Raw genomic sequence first — 22,634 nt, 5'->3', positions numbered from 1 at the left:
TAGCTCTAATAAAAACTTGTGATATTGTGATATAAAAACATTGTTATCATTTTTATAATATATTTGAACATAGTTGATCTTTTTTCAGCTTTGTGATGTATAATTTTTTTAATCGGCTCATATTAAATATAAGATAAACCTTGAAGCTATTTTTTGCCGCTAATCACACAGTATCCTAAATGCTTTTTTATATTCAACTTTTCAATATGTTTCTCTTTTTCATTTGTTTTAATTGTTAAGTTGTTCTTCCCATTCAACTACTTCAGTAATTTTCATTAGATTCCAATTATTCGTTCTCGTAATTTTCAGGTAATTTTAATTATCAAATTTAATCAGCTTTCAAAAGATAGTGTGAAACTTTACTGTTAGTCAAGTAAAAAGTTGAAATAAAATAGTCCTAAGTTATTTACCAAGTCAATATGAGCTGGAGTAATTTTGCTAACTTTTTATATATCAGCTCCTTTAGAAAAAAACTTAGCAAACAAGTTTTTCTAACTTGTAAGCAATAGAGATTTAGCCTCTGTGTGATACTAGAAGATATTTCTTTGTCCCTCAACTTAAATATTTGAATAGCTGCTAAGGTATTTTTTAACTTAGCTAAAACCAAAATTTAGTTTTTTCATCATAGCTTTCCTGTGTTTTCTGCAAATTCTTTGTTAGCCAAAAGCTTATATCTGAAGGTTCTAAGCAAATCTCAAAGTTGCGTCAAGTTAGGTGTTTGCTTTGGTGTGTGCCAAAACTTATGAGTTTTTCATAAAGTTTCAAAACTTCCCTTCTAGATATTAAGCAACAATGATGAGGGAGATCAATAGCTAGTCGTTAGCGGATAAGGAGGAAGTGAAGCAAGTGTTTTGAATTACTATCAGAAGGCATGTTCAATAACACTGACAGTTAGTCTCACAGTGACTGTACTAGCAACATGTTTGAGAAGTTGATCTTGAGTCTTTTGTTAGTGCTGGTCTTATTTTCAGGACTACGTGAGTCAAGTTTGCTGATGATTTGGTGTTTTTACTCTCTTTAGTATGTAAGCTTATAGCTAATCATGCTTAGTCAGTAGCGAGAAGAGGAATAACTCTGCAATAGCTATGATATTTCAGTAACGAGGTTGATCGAACTTAACTGGCTGAATATCTGATCCTGCTTCAAACAGGGTTAACTAGTGACTTACTGATTATGGCTGTTTTAATTTATTTGAAAACTGTCAGACATTCCTAATTCAAGTATATGTGACAGACTACTCCTGCAAATTAGACCAAAGCGGGCATGTGCTGTCTCAACATGGAGTTGTTTTGCACAAAGTGGCAAGCTTACTGTTGTGTTTACCTTATGTCAGCATGGCGCATTTGTAAATAGAGTAAATATTTGATATATTTTTGCAGCTGTCATCAATTTCGCATCCAATAAGGCAGCCGCACAACACACAAAATATAATGTAAACAGCGTGAATTTCTCTGCTAGTAACGCAGTAAATGGCTGGCTTGATGATTTCTCTCTGACAGGAGAAAACAATACTTTCAACTGGTGGAAAGTTGATTTAGGCAGAAAGTACAGCTTGGGAAGCATCATTTTGCATGACAGAACTGGAAGAGGTAAGAAATTAGTATAGCGGTACTAGTTCCACCTGCAGGACCTTGTCATATTCTTTGGTTGTTTTGTTGATGTGTTGTAAAGGAAACTTTTTGTACAAGTCTTCAGTCTAATCTATTTTCAAAGTTGTTTAAAGTGGGAGAAAGAAATTACATTCGAGTTTCTTTTGTATTATACACTTGAAGCAAAGGACTTTTGATAGCTTTTGGTAGTTAGTCAAGCACTTCATGCGTTCATCAATTGTGTTCATGTCAGACTATTGTACAGACAACAACTGCTAAAAATTGCAATCATTACTTTAGCATTATTTTGGGACATGTGCTGTTTATGTTGCTCATATTAAAATTTATTAGCAATGACAATTACTTGACAATAAAATAAAATCCTTTTTTGTATCAATATAATGTTTTTATCATAAATGTTTGTTTTTTCTAATGATCCCATCTTTAATCCTATATTTTAATTGCGTCACCTTTTTAATGAAAATAACGTCTAAAAAGATAACTTCCAAAACCACCTCACATGGAGACTAATCAATTCAACGAAATCTGAAAAAGGTAAAATTAGCAAAAAACTGCTCACAAATATCAACAACAAAGTGACAAGAGAAACTAATGTAAAGTTATGGCAAAGTATGGGTAACGTACTGAAATGGAAATATAGGAGTTTACAGAAATAAAGGAAAAACAACAGCAATCCTTTATTACTTTTGACGTTTGTGAGTTTTACCCTTTAATAACAGAGACACTATTGTAAAAAACATTAGACTATGCAAGTAACATAAAAGAAGTCACAAAAGCTAAAAAGACCATCATACTACGTGCAAAAAATGCTTGTATTTTGCAATGACACAGCTTGGTCAAAGAAGGGCTCTAATAAATTGTTTGACGTAACTCTTGGTAGCTATAATGAAGCAAAGACTTGTGAATTAGTAGGGACTTACTTACTGACTCAAATATCCAAAGACTTTACTTGCAGTATTGGACTATACAGAGAGGGTGGACTTGCGGTATGCAAGGGGACACTGTTATAATGTGAAGTTTCCTCAAGGTGGTTTTATTGTATGAATGTTGACAAGGATAATTAAAGACTGCTTAGCTAGGCTGCTTGATCAGTACTGATGAGTCATAAAGAAAACACAAGCTGGACCACCTATAACATTGCTTCAAGGTCACACATACTTAGTGCACATATAACACACTCCTTTTTGGGAGGACAGTAAAACAAAACTTAAAATGTCAGTGAATACAAAAGCATAAAAATAGAAAATATTTATAATAGAGTTTGGAGCTGAGTTAACTAAAATGTATGCCGGTGGATGCAGCTTACTAAGCAAGGTTAGTGTTACATGCTCAATTTTTAAAATTAGTTTTCTGGCTGGGGGTACCTCACTGGTGGTTTGGATATGCGACCTGACCTAGTTGTGTGCGTTTGCGCAGATGGAGGTGACTGATAAATACTACTGGGCTGGTGGGTGGGGTGTGAAGACTGTGAGGTATCTGATGAGGTTAAAGGCTGTGTGGCCTCTGACCTTGTGTCATTGTGGTCTACACCTTGTGCCGCTCTATGCTCCACTGCAATAAAATTACGCATGGTTCTATTATCTAAATGCGAAGATTGCAGGGTTGTTGGGGCTTCCTTGTATGGCCTCAAGAATTTTATGTTCCTTCTAAAAACTCTACCCTTGCCGATATCTACATAAAAGCTCCTGGGTGCCTCTGCTCTTCGGATGATCACACCATCTACCCAATGCCGATGGCCTAGTTGGCACCAAACTCTCATGCCTACACACATCTCAATAGGCCGCCTAGCAGGGCTTGTGTTGAACATATCTTGAGACTGGCGCTCTCTGAAAGCTTTCTCAATGAGGTTAAGATCTACTTTCTGAAGTTTGAGCTGTTGAGGCATGAACTGAAGATGGTTTCTCAGATTTCTTGACTGTAATAGATCTGAAGGTGATGGTAACTTACCCCCCAGTGGTGTAGATCGAAGGGAGGCTAAGACATCAAACAATGTTTGATTTGTCTCATAGGCCTTTTTCAGGCTGCTCTTGATAGTTTGATTCATCCTTTCAGCAAGGCCGTTAGAACGAGAATAATACGGACTAGATGTGATGTGCTGTATCTCAAGTTCTTTTAGAAACTGTTCAAATTCAAATGATGTAAAATACGAAGCATTATCGGTAATTAGGACCTCAGGTCTACCAAAGTCAAGGAACTGCCTACGCAGTATCTCAACAACGTTACTAGATTTTGCACTCTTCAGCTCGCTGCAGGTAGGCCATTTGGAATGTCTGTCTACCGTGACTAGATACTCCTTGCCAGCTAAGTGAAAAACATCTATGCTTACTGATTGCATTGGATACTGCGGTATGTCATATGGTTCGTAAGCACATTGTGCATTTGCCCTAACATTCTCCTGGCATGTTGCACAACTCAACACCACATCCTGTATCTGCCCCTGATAACCTGGCCAGTACACAGAATTTTTGGCTTTCTCGATGCAGTTACTAACCCCTAAATGTCCTATGTGAATAATATCTATTACCTGCTTACGCATAGACACAGGGATGACTATTTGACTGTTTTTAAGTATCAGATTGTCGTGTGTCGTCAAATCATATCTCGCTGCCCAAAATGGTTTCAGTGGTTCAATGCACTTGCTCCTCTTAGCTGGCCAGCCATTTCGTATGTAGCTGCTAAGGATTTGTAGAGTGCTGTCTGATTGCACTGTGCTAAGGAGCCGGCCTTGGAACGTTGTGTTTCTAAGGAAACCGCTTGTGACTGAATGGATTTTTCTGTATCTAGTGAGCTTAGAGCTTCTGCATCTTCACATAAATCTGCCAAAAAGGCACGCGATAGTGTGTCTGCAAGGACTAGAGCTTTACCTGGTTTATGCACAAGTGTGTAATCATATAATTGATTGCGTAGTCTCATTTTCAATAACCTGGGACTGATATCATTAAGACCCTTATTCATGATTCCTATGAGTGGAAGATGATCCGTTTCCACCACTACATGTTGACCATATATATATTGATGGAATCTTTGTAAGCCAAACTGAACTGCTAGATATTCTTTTTTGATTTGAGCATACTTTCTCTTAGTGTCTGTCAGTGTGCAGCTAGCAAACTCTATTGGCTGCCCATTATGCATTATCACTGCACCCATGCCAAACTGACTGGAGTCCACAGATAACACAATAGGCAGGTCTGGATCAAACATTCGCAATGCTGGAGTGGATGTCACCACAGCCTTCAGTTGTGCCCAGGACTCGTCATGTGTGCCTGACCACGACCAAGTCGCATTTTTTTTGTTAGTTCTCTCAGCGGGGGTGGTAGTGTCTGACAAATTAGGGCAAAACTTTGAGAGATAAGTTGCCATTCCAAGCAATCTAAGAACATCTTCCACATTTTGTGGTTGAAGCATGTCAATGACTGCTTTGATCTTAGCTGGATCAGGCTTGATGACCCCATCCCTAATTATGTGACCTAGATATTTGATATGCTTTTGTCTGAATGTACACTTTGACTCATTTAACCGGAGGTTTCTTTCTCGGCACCTCTCTAGCACTGCTTCAAGGATTGCGTCATGTTCAGCCATTGTAGGTGCATGAATCAAGAGGTCATCGACATAGCACTCAACGCTTTTTATATCCTCAAATAGTTCAGAAACTGTGGGACAAAATATATCTGGGCTTGAAGAAATACCATATGGCAATTCTAAAAACTTGTATCTACCGAAGGGAGTGGCAAATGTGGTGAGTAGGCTACTATCTTCGTCTAGCTCCAACTGTAAGAAGCCAAATGTAGCGTCTAACGTTGTGAATACCCGCGATTTAGATAGTTTAGCAAATATTTCTGATGCCGTTGGTAGTGCAAAATGTTCACGCCGTAAACATTTATTTAACTGGGTAGGATCTAGACAAATTCTAAGTGAGACATTTGGTTTTAATACATTTACAATAGGGTGAACCCAATCTGTGGCCTGTTTCACTTTGGCTATAGTGCCCTGAGCTTCCATTTTTTGAAGAGTGTCCTTCAACTTATCACGCAATCTAAAGGGAACCCTTCTGGAACTTTGAATTACTGGTTTAGCATTTTCTTTCAGTTGCAAGGCATGTTTGCATGGGAGGCACCCCAAACCACTGAACACATCTGAGTAAGCTTTAGCAATGTCATCGCTGACTGTATTTGAGACATTGACCAAACCCAATTCCATTGCACTTGGTAATCCTAACAAGGTCTTCTGACCGGCACTTGATGACACTATTACAAAATCTAGTAGTACAAAACGAGCGCTAACATCCACCAACAATGTTACTTTACCTAGTACATCTAGTTCATGGTTGCTAAATGAAACTAGTGACTTGCCATACTTTTGTAAAGGTGTATGCACCGATAAAGAGTCAAATATCCCTTTAGGCATGACATTGCATGAAGCTCCAGTGTCAACTTTGAGATGTAGCGGCTTTTCATTGCACCTTGCGGTGATGCACCATTCTCTTCGGCTCTTGTTGTTGTTCACGGTAAAAGTTATCTCATTCTGATCTCCGCTAGTCTCTACTAACTCATATGCAGCTTTGGCAGCAGACTTACGCTGTGGTGCCATACAAGCTATGCTGAAATGATTCAACTTGTGGCAATTTCGGCACTCTTTGCCGTATGCAGGGCATGCTCCTTTAGGGTGACTTGACTTACAGTATTTGCAGTTATTTACCCTGACACCGTTCTTATTCTTGTAAGCTAGATGAGTCGGTTGTTGTACTGTATTAATATTAGCATTCTCTTTGTCGATTTTCATATCTGTAAGATAATGTTTGGTGGCCTCCGCCCGACGACCCAGCTGTATGACTTTGTTCAAATCCGGATTGCCATCCAAATTGAATATGTCCTCTCTGACTTCCGGTGAGTTAATGCCACACACAATCCTGTCTATCAGAGCACTATTTTGTTCATCAGCATGTATATTGCAAGTAGACAAGAGTCTGCGTAGTGCAGTTAAAAAATTGTCGATTGATTCACCTGGAAGCTGTGTTCTGTTATGAAACTTGTACCGTTTATAGATAGTTTTCACTTGCGGTGTAAAGTGCCGGGTGAATGCCTCCTTAACCTTTTCAATATCCTTGCGGTCTTCTTCAGGAAAATTGAAAGTTCGGAATATCTCTTGACCCTGTGGTCCAAGTAGGGTTATACTGTATGGCTACTTGGATTTCTCCCCCTTTTATTGACTTCTCTGTTGCTAGCATATAAAAGTTAAATTGTTCAAGCCATTCGTGCCAGCTTCTGCTAGTCTCACTGGGGTTGCCGGCATTAGATATAAAGCAACCTGGAGCTCGCAAACCGCCTTCTGCCATTACTATCCAGCCGTGATAATTCACACTATATACTATAGACGTCCTGACACCATGTTATAATGTGAAGTTTCCTCAAGGTGGTTTTATTGTATGAATGTTGACAAGGATAATTCAAGACGTCTGCTTAGCTAGGCTGCTTGATCAGTACTGATGAGTCATAAAGATAACACCAGCTGGACCACCCATAACATTGCTTCAAGGTCACCCATACTTATTGCACATATAACAGACACCACAAGTTATAGAGCGAACAAAGAAACTAATATGCAGCATCTTTAATAAAAACAACTTGAAAATTATTATTGATGCAAAAAAACTATCAGTAAACTTTCTTGATGTAACTTTAAATCTATAAGATGGCAGCTTCAAACCTTTTCAAAAGCTAAGTAATACAATATTATATGTACACAAAAAGGCAACCATCCACCTTTTATATTGAAAAATCTACCAGACAATATCAACAAACGATTAAACACATTCTTATCATATGAACAACAAATTAACAGCACAGTACAACCATACCAAGAAGCACTCCACAAGAGAGGATACAAAAGCAAACTAAAATATGACACCATAATGGAAAAATACAAAAAACATAACAGACAAAGAGAAATCACATGGTACAACTTTCTATTCAGCGCCAATGTTGCAACCAATATCGGCCACAGATTTTTTAACATAGTTATGACATCTTCCCAAAAAAACACTCGCTCCACGCAGTATTTAATAGACAAACCTTAAAACTGACCTACTCAGTAATGCCAAACATGAAGACAATCAGTGATGCAAGCAACAAAAAGCTCTCTAAAACTATTACACAACAAAGAGAAGACAACGAAAAAAGGATGCTACCGCAGACAATTTACTTTATTTTTAATATTTTTCTATTATCTCCTCATTGTAAGGGTAATAGAAAACAGATTATAAACAGTGACAGGTAATGTAGCTGGCATTGGCTAACTTGAGTAAGCTAGTATGCATAGTGCTAACTCATTGATCTGTGCTAAGCATTGATCTGTGTATTGTTCTCAACAGCACCTCAATTCAAACGTGACCAACTCACAGTAATTGGAACAGTGCCAGGGTGTGCTAACATTGCTTGGAAAAGACCTGCATGTCTAAAAGAGGCTATTCAGAATTATAAGGTAACAATTGTCTAAACAGAATTTGCTAAGAAATTCAAATTAGTTACGTTCTTTAAGAAAGCAATTTAATTTTTTTTTTCCATAAATAGAATAACATTTTTATGTACTAAGGAATGTATCTCTGTATTGATCAGCTGGTAGTAAATATTTATTTATATCTAACAAACTGAGCAAATTTATTGGCATTTATTGCTACTCTTGGGTCAGAGTTTCAGGAAACTTACATGTAAAATAAAAGTTTGAAACTATTTAAAAATGATTGTAGTAGCGCTACCGCCAGCTAGCGGCTACCTTCCAAACTTGGGGGTCATCTGTAAGTTGTTTTTTGACTTGTTGGTTCAAAATTTGGTACACGCGCAAAAACAATTAAAAGTGTGGCTTTACACTTGCTGTCCTAGTTTTAAAGAATTTGTTGTTATACTTTGTTCTAAAAAATTCATTTTTCATTATGTTTCCTTGGTTTTACTTCCTAAGTGTACATCATCGTATCTGCTAATTATTGGTAACTATGAAAAACCTGTTCAGGGCAGAAAAGTAACATACATCTAAACCCAACTAAAGGCATTTTCTAGTTAGCTGAAGGACCTCTGACTAAAATTTACAAATAACTTGCTGCTCAGTATAAACAAATGTTGTATACCTAACTTATATGCTAACAATTTCCTGTGTCGGTGATGGTTTCACTCAGCAGTTTTTCGTTAAGGCAAATTTTCCAAAATATTTTTGTATGTAAATAACTCTATAGGTTAAAAGTTGAGTTGCAATAAAATTCACATTAAAGTTATTTGGTATTAAAAGGTTTGCCATGTTTTACTCTGCTGTGTTGTAGGAGCAAAATATGTGGAAATGTGATTACAAGCTCTTAAAAGCTCAAAAACAAGCATTTAATCGCAGCCATCAAAAAAACCCCGTAGGTTGGAATATCTTTATTTTGATGACATACTCAACTTGACGTGGTTATTGTTTTGACACATGATGTTATCACGTGAGTTGAAAGGCCGATAAAAGGCTCGATATAAAATGTCCCGTAACAATGGTTTATGACAAACATTTTGGGTTCTACCGGAAAGCCTTATTGAATATAGATGCTCGCTACTTTACAGTTTCGTTTTGGCTTGGTTTAATCGTCTAGCCGTAATCTGATCATGTGACCCATACTTCCTGCCAAATGGCGTGAACTGTTTCTGCAGCATTGTTTTTATTATCACAGGTGACCAACAGGCTCTTTATGTTTATCAGAGGATGATATGCATTCCTTCGAGCTAAGGTTGAAAAATTAAACTATTTTTTAGACTAGGTTTTGAGATATCAGTGCTAAAAGGACAGCATCACGACGATGATGATGAAATTGGCACAATAGAAAAGACAATAGATGTGGTTTTATTGAATGCGTGAAGTATATTTGTGAAAATATTTCGACGAATGAAGTTGCATGAAGGTGTGAAGCACAACGTGTTCAACTACATCCCATTTGAGCTGTTTTGGAGAGAGATTCCAATTTATGGCGTTTTTGTGATGGCAAATATGATCGAATAATTTGATATACTTAGGGGTATTGAAGCATAATTCAATTAGGCAAGCCTTACCTTTTCCTGTAAAATTAGAGCTTTCTATCACACAAATAGCAGCTGTAAGCTTAATTCACTTGATTAGAAGTGATGGTAATAAACTTGCTGTAATGTCTTCCTTTAAATATTGGTTCATTCAATCAAAGAGTTCTATATTAATCAAGTGTACCATGGATCTAATAAACATAATTCCTGTTAATGCTGCTCATCAATAAACAATTAAACAAGTTTAACATAAACAGAGTAACTCTGTTTTTCACCATTGCGCAAACTTTGCAAAATGATGAGAAAAAAAAGTGATTTTTTTAAAGAACTGGTATTTCTAGACAAATATTAGTAGTTTTATAGTACCTTACATCATCACAAAGATAAACCCATCATTTACCATATGGATTTTTGAACTTTGAAAACACTGATAGAAAAATTACTGCATCACTTGAAAAGTTTTTTCAGAATCACTCTGAGCAAAGTAAGTGTGAAAAAGTATCTGCAGACTATTTACAGCTAAAGAGAATTTGTTTTATTAAATTGCAAATATTCTTTGTTTTACTCTTCAAAACATTTTAGACCGACAACAGATGGTTTCAAAACGATTTCAGAAAAGTTGACTTTCAATGCTCACTCTTAAAAGTTTTATTCACCAGGTTTGTTGCATTAAAAAAACAAATTTTAAAAATGTAACATTAAATAGTAATCTTGCTATAAAAAGCTGAGCAAATCCTTTAGTCAATATGATTTCTGTCTGGTCAAAAAACCAACTAGCAGAAACTCAAGCAAGAACAGTGTTATACAACATTTAGTTAAGCTTACAGTTGCAAAAACATTTATGAACTTAATATTAACGCTACTGAATGTGTCCTTTAATAAATTTATTATTATATCCTATATTGGATCAGCACTATTGTAAAAATTAGTAGGTTGATTTGCTTGTATACGTCTGCAACATTTGATTATATAATGAAATTGCTAATATTTCACTAGTAAGTGAATGCGCTGTGTTGCCTGGGTAATAAAAGTCATTGCAAAGAAAATTTGTTGTTGTTTAACATATAACAACAATTACCATTCTAGCTTTCAAACTCCATATCATGAGAGAAATGTTTTGTGCAGTTTACATAAATTATGAAAAAAATAAAACAACTGTACATGTTTTCAAACTTTGTCAAACAACTGTAACTTTCAAAATTCATGACATGAGGAAAATGTTTTTGGCAGTCCAAATTAATTAGGAAACAAAATAAACATGCTTAAATGTAAACTCGTTTATTATGTTGAAATGTGTAAATAAAACAACTATAAAGTGTTAAAATGTAAATGTGAAATAATTAGAAAGTGATGGCTGAATGAAGTTTGTTTTGTTACGATTACAATAAAAGATGATTTAGTAATGATCCAATTAATATGCAGTGAGAAAACAAAATAAAAACTCTGAATATGTTGAATCAATACCAACAATTTGTGCATAGAGGTGTATGTATAAAAAAGGCTACTGTTTCCGCAGAAGCGATCCATCAAAACTTTGAATATGACAATACTGGTATCTCTCGATACTGATACAAATGTAAAAATGAAATATTGGACTGTCTTTGTCTGGTACTTTGTCTGACTGAATGGAGAGAGAATGTAGAGACTGTTCCTACTCGAGATATTACAATTGTTCGCGTGAAAAGTATTAGCCTTCACCGATTTAGCAGTTGAACCTGACAAAAAACTGGAAAAAGTAGTTCACGAGCACGCAAAAAAGCATCAGTTTCATAGAGTTAATATAGTTCATAGAGTATCAGGCAATACATCAATTAGCATGTGAAAGTGAGAAAAGGGTATACAGTGTATGATAAATGCCAATTGACCTTAAGGACTGTGTAGCTCAGTGATTGAATGCATGGTTTGAGTTTGCAGTTGCGATCTCAGTCAGTTCAAATTCAACAGACAGCAAGCTTTTTATTTTAAGAATTTGACAGCTATAATTGGACAACAGACATATAAATAGACGACGACAATCTTTGATATTTTTTTTAGATAGATGAGTTTAAACTTTTTATTAGAGTTTTGGGGCAATAAACTATGTTTACATATTGTACAGGAAGCAAGAGTGCAACAAAAAGAGTTGTTATGTCACTGTTGACTACTAATATCTCTTGCCGATTATAATATAATAAATCTATAAGTTCTGTAAATCATGCAATTGAAAAAGCTCAGAGATAGACAGTCTGGTAAACTTTATTATTTATTGATGTTTATTTCCTAGATTGTATGTGATGAAAAGCAAGAAATACAAGTAGATGGCAACACTCAATCTGTGCTACACTGTCAATATGCACCATTCATAAACATAACTTGTGCAGTCTCAGCATTCAATACAGAGTTGAGTGAATGGGTGAATGTGACAGGAACAACTTTGTGTGCAGGTAAGATATAACAAGTACCTATTTATGTTAGAGGTGCTCTGTATCACTCTTGCTTATATATTTTTTTGTTAGCAAACCTTTTTCTGATAGCTTATAGTTATTTGTTTAAGTGTTCAAGTACATTCTGGTTTATGCTGCTATTGTGCACCGTCCATTTTAGTCATGATTGTTATTGTGTACTTTTCATTTTGATAGATACTATGATAGATTAATACATGTATATAAATTTACATGTTAGTTGCTATCATTGTGATCTAGTGTTCTTTGTCTTAGAGAACATCTTATTCATGTAAAATATCATTTTAGACTCAACTTTTCCTGAAAACGTATATTCTATGTGTGAGGAACCGTTTGATAATGCAATAAATACAAGAACAATTCAGCTAGATATAGAGGTATTGCTAATATTATGTACACTTGCTAGAATCTGACACAGATACTTACAATTTCTTGTTTTATCTGTATTGTCTGTTATATTATTGTGAGAAAATAAAGGAAGGTAAGGTTAATCAAATAAAACAGCTCAAATTAGTAGTAATTTATTGTTCATATTTATCTAATAAATTTTAATTCAAACAAAGATTGGCTGGACAGCTTCAGACTTGGTTAACTATATGTTTGCAAAAAAACTAGTAATACATGTATGAACATACACTACTATTAAAACAGACAAATGTGTGTAAAACTTTACAAGTATATGACAGAATATTGATTTGGTAATTAAAAATAATGACAACTTTTACTCTTTACATCTTTTAGTCAGCCTTTTCGCAAATAATGTCTCATTGTAGAGAGTGAACCCAAACTGTGAGTCTCTGTTACCGCTAGAGTATAAAGTGAATGACAGTAGCTACGAAAATAATGCTACGGTTAGCCGACTCAAAGCTTGGATATCATACACTTTCACGGTGAACGCCACAAACTCGCCTGGAATTTCTTCAAAAACAATTTTAACTGTGATCACTGGAAAAGCAAGTATGACACAATTTCATATCATGTTTAAGATTTTTTAGGAAATAGTTTGTAAATTTTCATTTTTATCTGTGTGTTATCTCTTACAACATCATTTGAAAATAGAGAGCCGAAGGTATTAAATTAAAATGGATCCAATTATTAGTAATTTTTGTAATTATTGAGAATTTTATAACACTACATTAAAATGCTGTAGCTTGGTTATTAAAGTTACAGCATTATTAATTTAGTTTTATACAATTTTACCAGCCTGCTGGTCAGCCTGCTGCTTTCTCAGTGGTTAAAATTTAACCACTGAGAAAGCAGCAGGCTGACCAGCAGGCTGGTAAAAATAATTGTGTCATGATCACAGAAACCATGGTTAAGTCGGGATTATAAGATTCAGAGTTATCTGCACTAGCAGAAGCAGAAATTTCTCACTGTTATTTTGCAAAAATAATTATGATTCTAGCTTAATTACAGCAGATTTTATGGTCAAAAAACTGAATGCACGTTTACCATTAGTGCGAAAACATAGTTCCGAGAAAACTGGCGTTAAAGTTTGAGAAACGAAAACCAATGCACAATTTTGTTTACACTTCAAAACGTCATAGCAACCAATATCAAGAAGTTGTGATATTTATCTATATTTTTATATTTATAGGTAAAAAATTATGCTGAATTTAAAAATCAAAACAGATTTTAGCTAGTTGTCATAGAAATAGCTGTATATTAATAAGAAAATGTATTACATATTTTTGCAGATACCCTATTAAAACGGCTTGGCAGTATCGCGATATTGGGCACAGCCAAATCATCAACAAAATCTTTAGAAAGATAACAACAGGAACATATTGCATACCATTAGTCACTATATATATATCGATCTTGTAAATTCAAATAATTATTCTTATAATTAAATCTGATAACAATCTTATAAAATCGAATAATTATTCTTACAATTAAATATTGTAATAATCTTGTAAGAACCGCCAAAAAATATCATCATAATTCCTTTTAATTTCACTGCTTTTGACATCAGTTGGAATACCATAGTATTCATTATAAGTGTCAAAAATGTCAAAGTTATCTTTAAAATCGGCAAAAAAGAAACGATTATATTTATCGGACGCCATTTTTCAATACTTCCTGTTTAGCATAGCAACGGTTTTAAAAGGGTTTTTCCGAGGATTAAAGACTTCTATTGGCTAAACTGACTTCAGATTCAGGAAGCTCACTCTTTGATTGGTCCAGATGCACGTGTTACGAAAATCGTTACCAATATCATAAATTCAGTTAGTGCAACTTCAAAGTCGGATAACTCAACTTCGTGATTTGCGACTTAACCATGGTTTCTGTGACCGCGACCCTTTAATTGTTTAATGTCACTGTTGAGAACATGTGGGATTTTATGTGAACATTTGAGGTTTTCCAGTGATTAGCCGGCAATGCAAGGGCTGGCTTTCATGAAAAGCCAACTCTTGCATTCAAAGTTTGTGGCCAGCAGCTTGAATCAGCCAGGATCCTAAGGGTAAGTCATAATTAGGTGCCCTAATTCAACAGGACATCCTCTGTCCATCAAGGGTAGAAACCACCCAAATAGATGATGAGGACTCTTTTTCATGGAACCTAGCAAAAGACTAGCAGCTGGGGTAGCAGCAAACCTAAAAGACCAGTTCTAAGCAGCTCATCCGAACCGCACTGAACCAAACTAGGCAACAAGGTTGCTCCAAATACAGAACTGCTACGCTGCCATATTCAGTAGTAGCAACAGGGATGCGGAAATGACTTTGAAAGTCCATCACTCCTTCCTGGTTACCAAGGAAACCTGACCTATCGGCCAACTACCTCACTGAGTAGGCCTGGAAAAAGAGGCTGAGGCAGAAAAGCAGATACAATACCTGCTCAAGAAGAGCCTCATTAAGCATGCTGAAGAAACCTGGAGTTACAAAGCATGGTTAAAAATGATTTAAGCACCAAGCAGCAAAGCAGCAACTAAGCAGCAAACAAGCCCCATTGCTAGAATTTTTGTCAGCCTGAATGCTCGGTTTGGCTGACAATATTTCATCAAGCTGAATTCATTAAATGGAATTCATGGAAATAAAAGGTGTCATAGTTGGGTTGACTGCCACTTCGGCCACAGTCTAGAGGTTGATGGAGTGTGTCTTGCTTAACCTCTATTGGCGCATTTCACTGCTTTACCTTGATGATATTATCGTCATTGCTCCAAATTTTGAGACTCACCTCCTGTACGTATCTCGAGGCGGTCTTCTAGAGGTTCCAGAGAGTGGAACTGAAACTGAAATCCTTCAAGTGAAACTACTTCGGTCTAAAATACGCTACCTGGGGTATATTGTCATTAAGGACATAATATTAACTGACCAAGCTAAAGTAGGGCAGTGCAAAAGTGGCCAACCTTTCACAGAGTGAAAGAACAACAAAGGTTCTTGGGCATGGTTGGTACTAGCGGCAGCATATTTCCAGGTTCGCCATTGTGGCCTACCCCTGACATTGACTGTCAGCCAAGAACGAGTCCTAGCAATAGACAGAAAAAGGGCAAGCCAAGTGTAACCAGTTTAGACGGAGCATTACTAGTGCTCTTGTGTTGGGGTACACAAAATTACAACAACAGTACATCCTGGATACCAATGCAAGCGGTCATGGCGCAAAAGCTGTGGTATCTCAGGTACAGTCAAAAGCGGGTGAGAGCTTAATTATAATAGAAAAACCTTGACACCATCAGAGCGCAACTACTGCGTCACACGAAAAGAACTGCTGATAGTCATTTTGGCCATCAAGAATTTTGATCCTACCTCTATGCTCAAGAAGTCCTGGTATGAACTGACCATGTTTCCCTCTGCTGGTTGTGCGGTAGGAGGGAACCATCTAATCAGGTAGCTCAGTGGCAAGAAATACTGGCTAAATTCCGACATACACTAAAACATTGAGCTGGAACAGGCACGTTAGCGCGCACGACCTGAGAAAATAAATATGCAAAGAATGTCGCTAATGCCAGAACATTGAGCTTAGAGACGGAAAGCTTGAAAGAACTGGTCAAAGAAGATTGAAAAAGACAAACTACACAAAGGATTTGAATCAGCCGGATTGGATTCAAAATCAGCAGAATGGAACTATGGTAACGCTGCATATCCATAATAGATCTATGTATATGCTGTGTCAGATCATTATCAGCTCACAACAGCAACCCAGATGACAGCTTAGGACACTAACCAACGTGGTGAGCTAGCCAAACTGTAGGCTAAAGGCCATGAACTCGAGGCCACGGTGGATTGGTCTATTGCTTTGAGAAAAAAAGTAACCCCAGAACAGTGGGAGCCGAAAAAAAGAGAATTGGAGGTTTTGCACCACATACAGGATTCACTAAGAATTCGGCCAGTTGAACCGTTGGAAGCTCGGATGGCTGCCCAAAACCATCCCGGGTTGTGCGCCACTTGCTCACAAGCTCTGAGGGAATTAATCATATGGCACACACATGCCCTTGTCCACTCTGGAGTGAATGGGACAATGAGCTACCTCTAATTCAAATAGTACTTGAAGCTAGTAAAAACTTGTGAGATGTGCAATGCCACTAAACACGAAGGAACTATGACTGCTAGAGCAAAACAAAGGCTGTATGCCTGTTGGCTCTTGTAGAAAGTATTCTTCAATTTAGTCAGTTCACTCTCAACCAATTCAAGGAGCAAAAAGTGGTTACTAGTGCTCACAGATCACTTCACCAGGTAGCGAAACTTTCTGAACTTGCCAGGCACTACGGCTTCATAGGTGGCAAACGCTTTTGATGAGAGGGTGTTCTATTACCTGTGACTGTTCGGATTAGATATATGTGCACACAAACCTATGGTCTCAAGTGATATCAAATTATGACTGATTTTCACTGGCTCTGACACATTGACAAAAGCCACACCACTCTATATCACCTACAGGAGAATGGGATAGTGAAGAGCAATAACCAAGGCTTAGGAGACTCTCTCCGAGCTCTACCACTCACACAATGTCACAACAAGTGGTATCTGCTCCTACATTTAAGGAAGGTATAATGAGGCATCCCCCACTTCTCCACAAAAAACAGCAAAAATGCTGGTGTTGGGCCAAAAGCTAAGGTTGTTGGACGAAGTGGAAAGCTATCTCCTACTACTTATTAAGTTCTTTGTGGCTAGCGATCATGTGGCAAAAAAGTGGATTAGGCAGGAGATAGCATATGACACTCTTCTGCAGAGCTAGATGGAGATTCAACAAGAAAACCAAAAGGAACTACCCTTGTACGCCCCCAACAACTGGGTATAGCTGACCAACAAAAAAAGGAGGAGGGAGATAATCCAAAGGTGCGAGCCAAGTTGCTGGGCCATGCCAAGTTTCAAAAGCATGGCCCCACACACATACTTGGCTAGGGCAGTCACATATAAACAAGGGCAGTGGTCGTTACAATGCGAAAACCAGCTCAAACCATACCAAGCCTGCCCAGGAGGTTGGACTTTGCTGCAGCCAGCTTTGAAACTAGATTAGGGTGAAATATGAAAGAAGCGAGACCAATGAAGTCAAATATAGCAAATAAATATAGCCAACTTGGCCAGTCCATCATCTTCCAACGACACCACCCCAGAATTGAACCAAAGAAAGGAAGCAACTTGAGGATGACATATAGCCCAATGGCAAACAAAACTAAAGATGATCAAGCCTGACAAAGACTGACCCGGTTTACTCCAGTCTGAGCCTGTCTAACACATTTCGAGATCAATGAGATCCAGTTTAAAACCAAGTCGATACAGTGATTGGGCGTGTTCTGTGGTCAATAACCAAGAGTCACGGCGAAATTATACACAGCAACGATCTAACAGAAAAGGAGAAACAAGTGAACACAGCTCACAAACAAAAAGTATCCCACTCATCTGTGGAAACTTAAAGAAAAAAATTTAAATTTAAAAAATAAAAAAATTAAAAATTTAATCATTATTGTCAATAAGATAGACCGCGCTTCGGAAACTATTAAACTCTGCAGAAACTATTAAATCAGCTAAATGAATTGATCGAGCGTATACTGTAATTGCTGAGTGAAAATCTCATGAAGTCAGACAAAAATACAACAGCATGATTACATTCAAGGAAATTATGAATACACCACTTGAATTTCACGATGAGGATACTGACTGGTTAGAAGAAGCGCAGGCAAAAACTCCTGCCTTAAAGTGGCCAACTACATGTACATGTATGTCGAAAAAGTCTTTCAAAATAGTGTTATGCAAATGAACCACAGTAATAAAACTGTGGAGCTACTTTGCCCGCCACATATTCCTCCCACAGAAAATAACGAAAAGAAGCAGCAACCAGCTATTTACCAAACTAAAACAAGCAAAAGTCAAAACATGGCAATGCTTGTCACTGGCAACAATAAATGTGGTTGCCGGGCCCTGCAGGAACACAAAGGATGGTGTAGGATTTCCATGATGAGATGTCGCCATCAAGGAATACAACATTTTGTAACTTTCGTATGCCCACGCTTTTGACTTAACGCACCACATGATTAGGTAATATGCTTTCAAGAGAGCCGCTCTACAAAGCAAAACTACCCACAGATGGCCTATCTAGTAGATAAACTCGAGTGGTAAAGTAAGATGATAATATATAATAATGATATATTAAGTCTAATAATAGCGGATTTTGTTAGCGGACTTGATGAAAAAAATAAACTTTAAATATCATGCAATAATTATAGATGAATTGCAGCATCTGCTAATTGATGCAGCTTTATTTGAATTAATTTTTTTTAATTTAAGTAGGAATATTCTATTAATTTTTATTCATCATTTAGACAATACATTTTTTAATGACTTTTCTCTCTTTCATATCAGTTAAATGTATAGTGATTAAAATGAAGTATACATAGCAGCAAAATATTGTACTATAATCCAGCAAATCAGTAAGCACAATATGTTACATACTGTTCTACAAATGTACTGTTTTTTAGTGTCTTATGACTGTCATGCTATCCTTTGATTCCATACATTTGTATCTTGATAAAGCATTACACAATCATCAAAACATCATGGGGCAATTGAGTAATTAAAAAAAATCTTTAAAGTTTAGGATACCTCCGTAGATGTTATATCATGACATCCTAAAATTTGAGAAAGTTGGAAAAACTGGTAGTTTACTAATTTTGCGCAAATTTCATGAAAAAAGCTCTTACCCACCTCTGACTGAACTTAAGTACTATTTTGGACTCAAAACTCATTTAACTCGTATGCTGAGGTATGACTCGACTGAAAAATGTGCAGCATCAAAACTGTCTGTAATTTAATGTAACATATTAGCTGACTGACTATAACTATACTACACATAACTGACTAGTACAATGGTTAACTAGTGTAGCCAAAATTCATATCATAATAATGATAGTGGTAAACAGCAATACAATTTGAGGGCTTAATCATAAGGTAAATAAAGTTTATGTACTAATTAGACTATGGCATTTTAAAAATTACAAAAAGTTCTGCAAAGTGCTGGAAGCTGATCAATTTTAAACATTTTTTTAACAAAAAGCTGTTAAATCAATGTTTTTACCTTGAAACTTTACCTTTACCATTTTTACATTTAGATTTTGCTAGTAACATCATATAATATATAATATATATATATATATATAATTTTTTATATTATATTAGCATTATACAAAAGTCTACTGATCAGGTTTATATGCTAACAATCTATCTGTTTTATTCAAGCCCAAGGTATTTCAATTGGATCAGGAGTGGCAGCTTTGGCAGTTGTGCTGGCAGTGGGTATATTGGTTGCATACCTGAAAGGGAAGAAACAACTTTCTTCTGAAAGTGGTTCATCTCTTGCAAAGAGTGAGAATTCAGGTGATTACTTGACACCTGTAAAAGATGGCAAGGGCATCTGAGTATTCTTCCCTTGAGTTTCGTAAATCTTGAGTTGATAGTCGTGTTTGTGGAAATGACTCTGGTGTGGGTGAACTAGTTCGGAAAAATCCAATCAATGATGATTGCCATGAAACTGTCTTGTAAGAATGATGCCTTAGGGTTATTACAATGTGCAAAACAAAATGACTATTTTATATAACATATCACTGCTTCTAATGCACATGTTAATGTCTTTCTGATATAAATAGTATAACAAGCTACCCTCAGTACTCTGACAAACTTCATCTTAATATATGTTCATTTAAGTAGTTTATATAATGCAACACTGCTTCTTACACTGCTTCCTTCTGATATAAATAATATAACAAGCTACTCTCAGCCCTCTGAAATGCTGCATTTTAGTAATTGTTTGTTTATGTACATGTATTTCACTGGAAAAATAATTGTTTTCTTTCTTATAAATTCTAAATGCACATTGTTTAATATACAATTATTTTTATTTCGATTAGCTGAATGCAAAGTTTTGCCAGATAATAAAAAGGTCTTTGCGCAGAAAGATGATTTTTTATTTAACATAACAAAAGTTACCAATCTAACGTTCAGACTTCATTTTATGAGAAAAGTAGTTTGCACAGTTCAAATATATTTAAAAAAGATATAGCAGCTGTAAAGGTTTTAAAATTTTTCAAACAAGTGTAACTTTTAAATTTCATATCAAGAAAAGAGCGTTTTGATAAAATAAGTTACAAAAAAGATAAAACAACTGTAAAAGTGTTTACATGTAAATGTGAAATAGTTCACAAGTAATGGCTAAATTAAGTCTGTTTTGCTACGACTACAATAAAAAATGACTTGGTATACAATTATATGATTTTAATTCATTTCAGCATTAGTATTGTAATGCAAACATATTGTATAGAGTGATATAGAAACCTATAGCAATTATCTAATGCAAACACCGCCTGGTAAAAATCATCAAAACTTTATCCATGTATGTACCGTACATATTACAATTAGTAATAAAACAAAGTGTCAACATTCGTAGTTATAGTTGCCTACAGGTACTTTAGTGCATTTAGTGAATATGGAACTTTTGAAACAGACGTATAACATATACATTTAACTTGACTTATATGAATTTAGTTTCCTAAAAACATTAGTATTGAATCTACTAAGCTAAAGTTAAACATTGTCAAAGACTAAAATTTTATCGCTTGTCCGTTTTCAAATTCTTTTAGTATAACTTATGCATAACAAATAACATTGAGCTGAGATAGCAAGCATTGTATATCTCTTTCAGGCATTGACAGAAAAACAGCTCGGCCTGGTAGGGCTAAAATAAAAGATGGATGGCTTAGCTTGAGAAGCAATTGACTGGAAATTAGCCAACCCTACCGAAAGCACCGACTACAAAGACAACGAGTCTACAGCATAAAACAACAGGCCAAGCTTAAGAAAAGCAGAGCGAGGAGAGCTTCTGAAATGTATTGTTGCCCGTTATTGAATGTTTTATTTTAAAATTCCCATTTACACAAAATATTTTTTAACTTCTTGAACAAGTAGCGAGTTTAAAGTGGAGAGGTAAAGGGCCTTTGCAAATCCTTTACAAATATGCCTCAACAACCTTAAAACATTAAACTGCAATTGTTAGTTTTAGAGAAAGTATATTGCCTGAATATAAACAGTGTAAATTCATTACGATACTGTGCTTGAATATAAATTGTCAGATAAATGGCGAACAGAAATTATTTTTTACATATATAAACCGTTGTTATTGCAATGCTTGCTTAAGGAAAATTATGTTTTCATAACAAACTTAGTCTGGTGAACGTAAATTCTGCTGGTTTTTTTAAAAATGATTATCAAAAAACATGCATGGTATTCTCCAGTAATAAATCACATTATTAGGTATTTTGTTGCTCTCAATAAATAGCTTACGGTTTTCGTTCTTGAATATTATTTTGCTAAATAAAAAGTCTAAATCTAAAGTTTAGTTGAATTGTCACAGTCTTAGTGTCTCAATAAAGGAGCCATGATAAAACAAGTTTGAAACCGAGCTATTTTGTTTCAAACTCAGACATGTACTAGTATGTTTGTCTTTGATGATTTTAAAAGATTGCGCAGTTTTGACCAATAAAATGTTCTCTTTTTGTACCTAAAAATTATTTATTGGCTAGTTTTTCAAATATTACTGCTCTGATGCATATAAGTCTTACTAAGCAAAGCGTTTGTAAACTAAGATGGGGGCCAATAAAAGCTGTACAAAGTTAAAAATTCATTAGTGAGCAATACAAATAAACATGCTTAATTATAAACAGAAATAATTTGCAGTGGTTAGAGATGGGGATTTGCCTCAGCTGCAAAAACACTATTTTGGATTACATTTCTGATAGCAATGGACAATTTGACCTTGAAACTGTAAAGATTTAGTTGCTAAAAAGCAGTGAGTATTTAATCAGGTTTTAATTAGGGAATTAATATCACAATCTTACAAAATGATACAAAATTTTGTACTCCTAATAAAAGTCTAAACACTAGCCTAAATTCAACTGATGAAACTAAACTTGTGATGCAGCTAAACTTGTGAGGCAGCTAAACTTGTGAGGCAGCTAAACTTGTGAGGCAGCTAAACTTGTGAGGCAGCTAAACTTGTGAGGCAGCTAAACTTGTGAGGCAGCTAAACTTGTGAGGCAACTAAACTTGTGAGGCAGCTAAACTTGT

At 35.8% G+C, this 22,634-nt stretch overlaps 1 protein-coding gene across 1 annotated transcript; it reads left to right on the top strand.

Moving 5' to 3' along the window:
- Window positions 1-919: 919 nt before the first annotated feature.
- Window positions 920-21,287, top strand: LOC137400445 (uncharacterized). Its single transcript, XM_068086772.1, has 6 exons — window positions 920-977; window positions 1,380-1,589; window positions 7,978-8,087; window positions 11,904-12,063; window positions 19,755-19,892; window positions 21,214-21,287. Exons 1-6 carry the CDS (start codon window positions 920-922, stop codon window positions 21,285-21,287), a joined length of 750 nt encoding a protein of 249 aa, XP_067942873.1.
- Window positions 21,288-22,634: the final 1,347 nt, after the last annotated feature.

Source organism: Watersipora subatra, chromosome 7 (assembly GCF_963576615.1).
Source record: "Watersipora subatra chromosome 7, tzWatSuba1.1, whole genome shotgun sequence".
Taxonomy (NCBI): Eukaryota; Metazoa; Bryozoa; class Gymnolaemata; order Cheilostomatida; family Watersiporidae; genus Watersipora; species Watersipora subatra.
The sequence above is the reverse complement of the archived record's forward strand: the minus strand, read 5'-3'. Positions and strand labels throughout refer to the sequence as shown.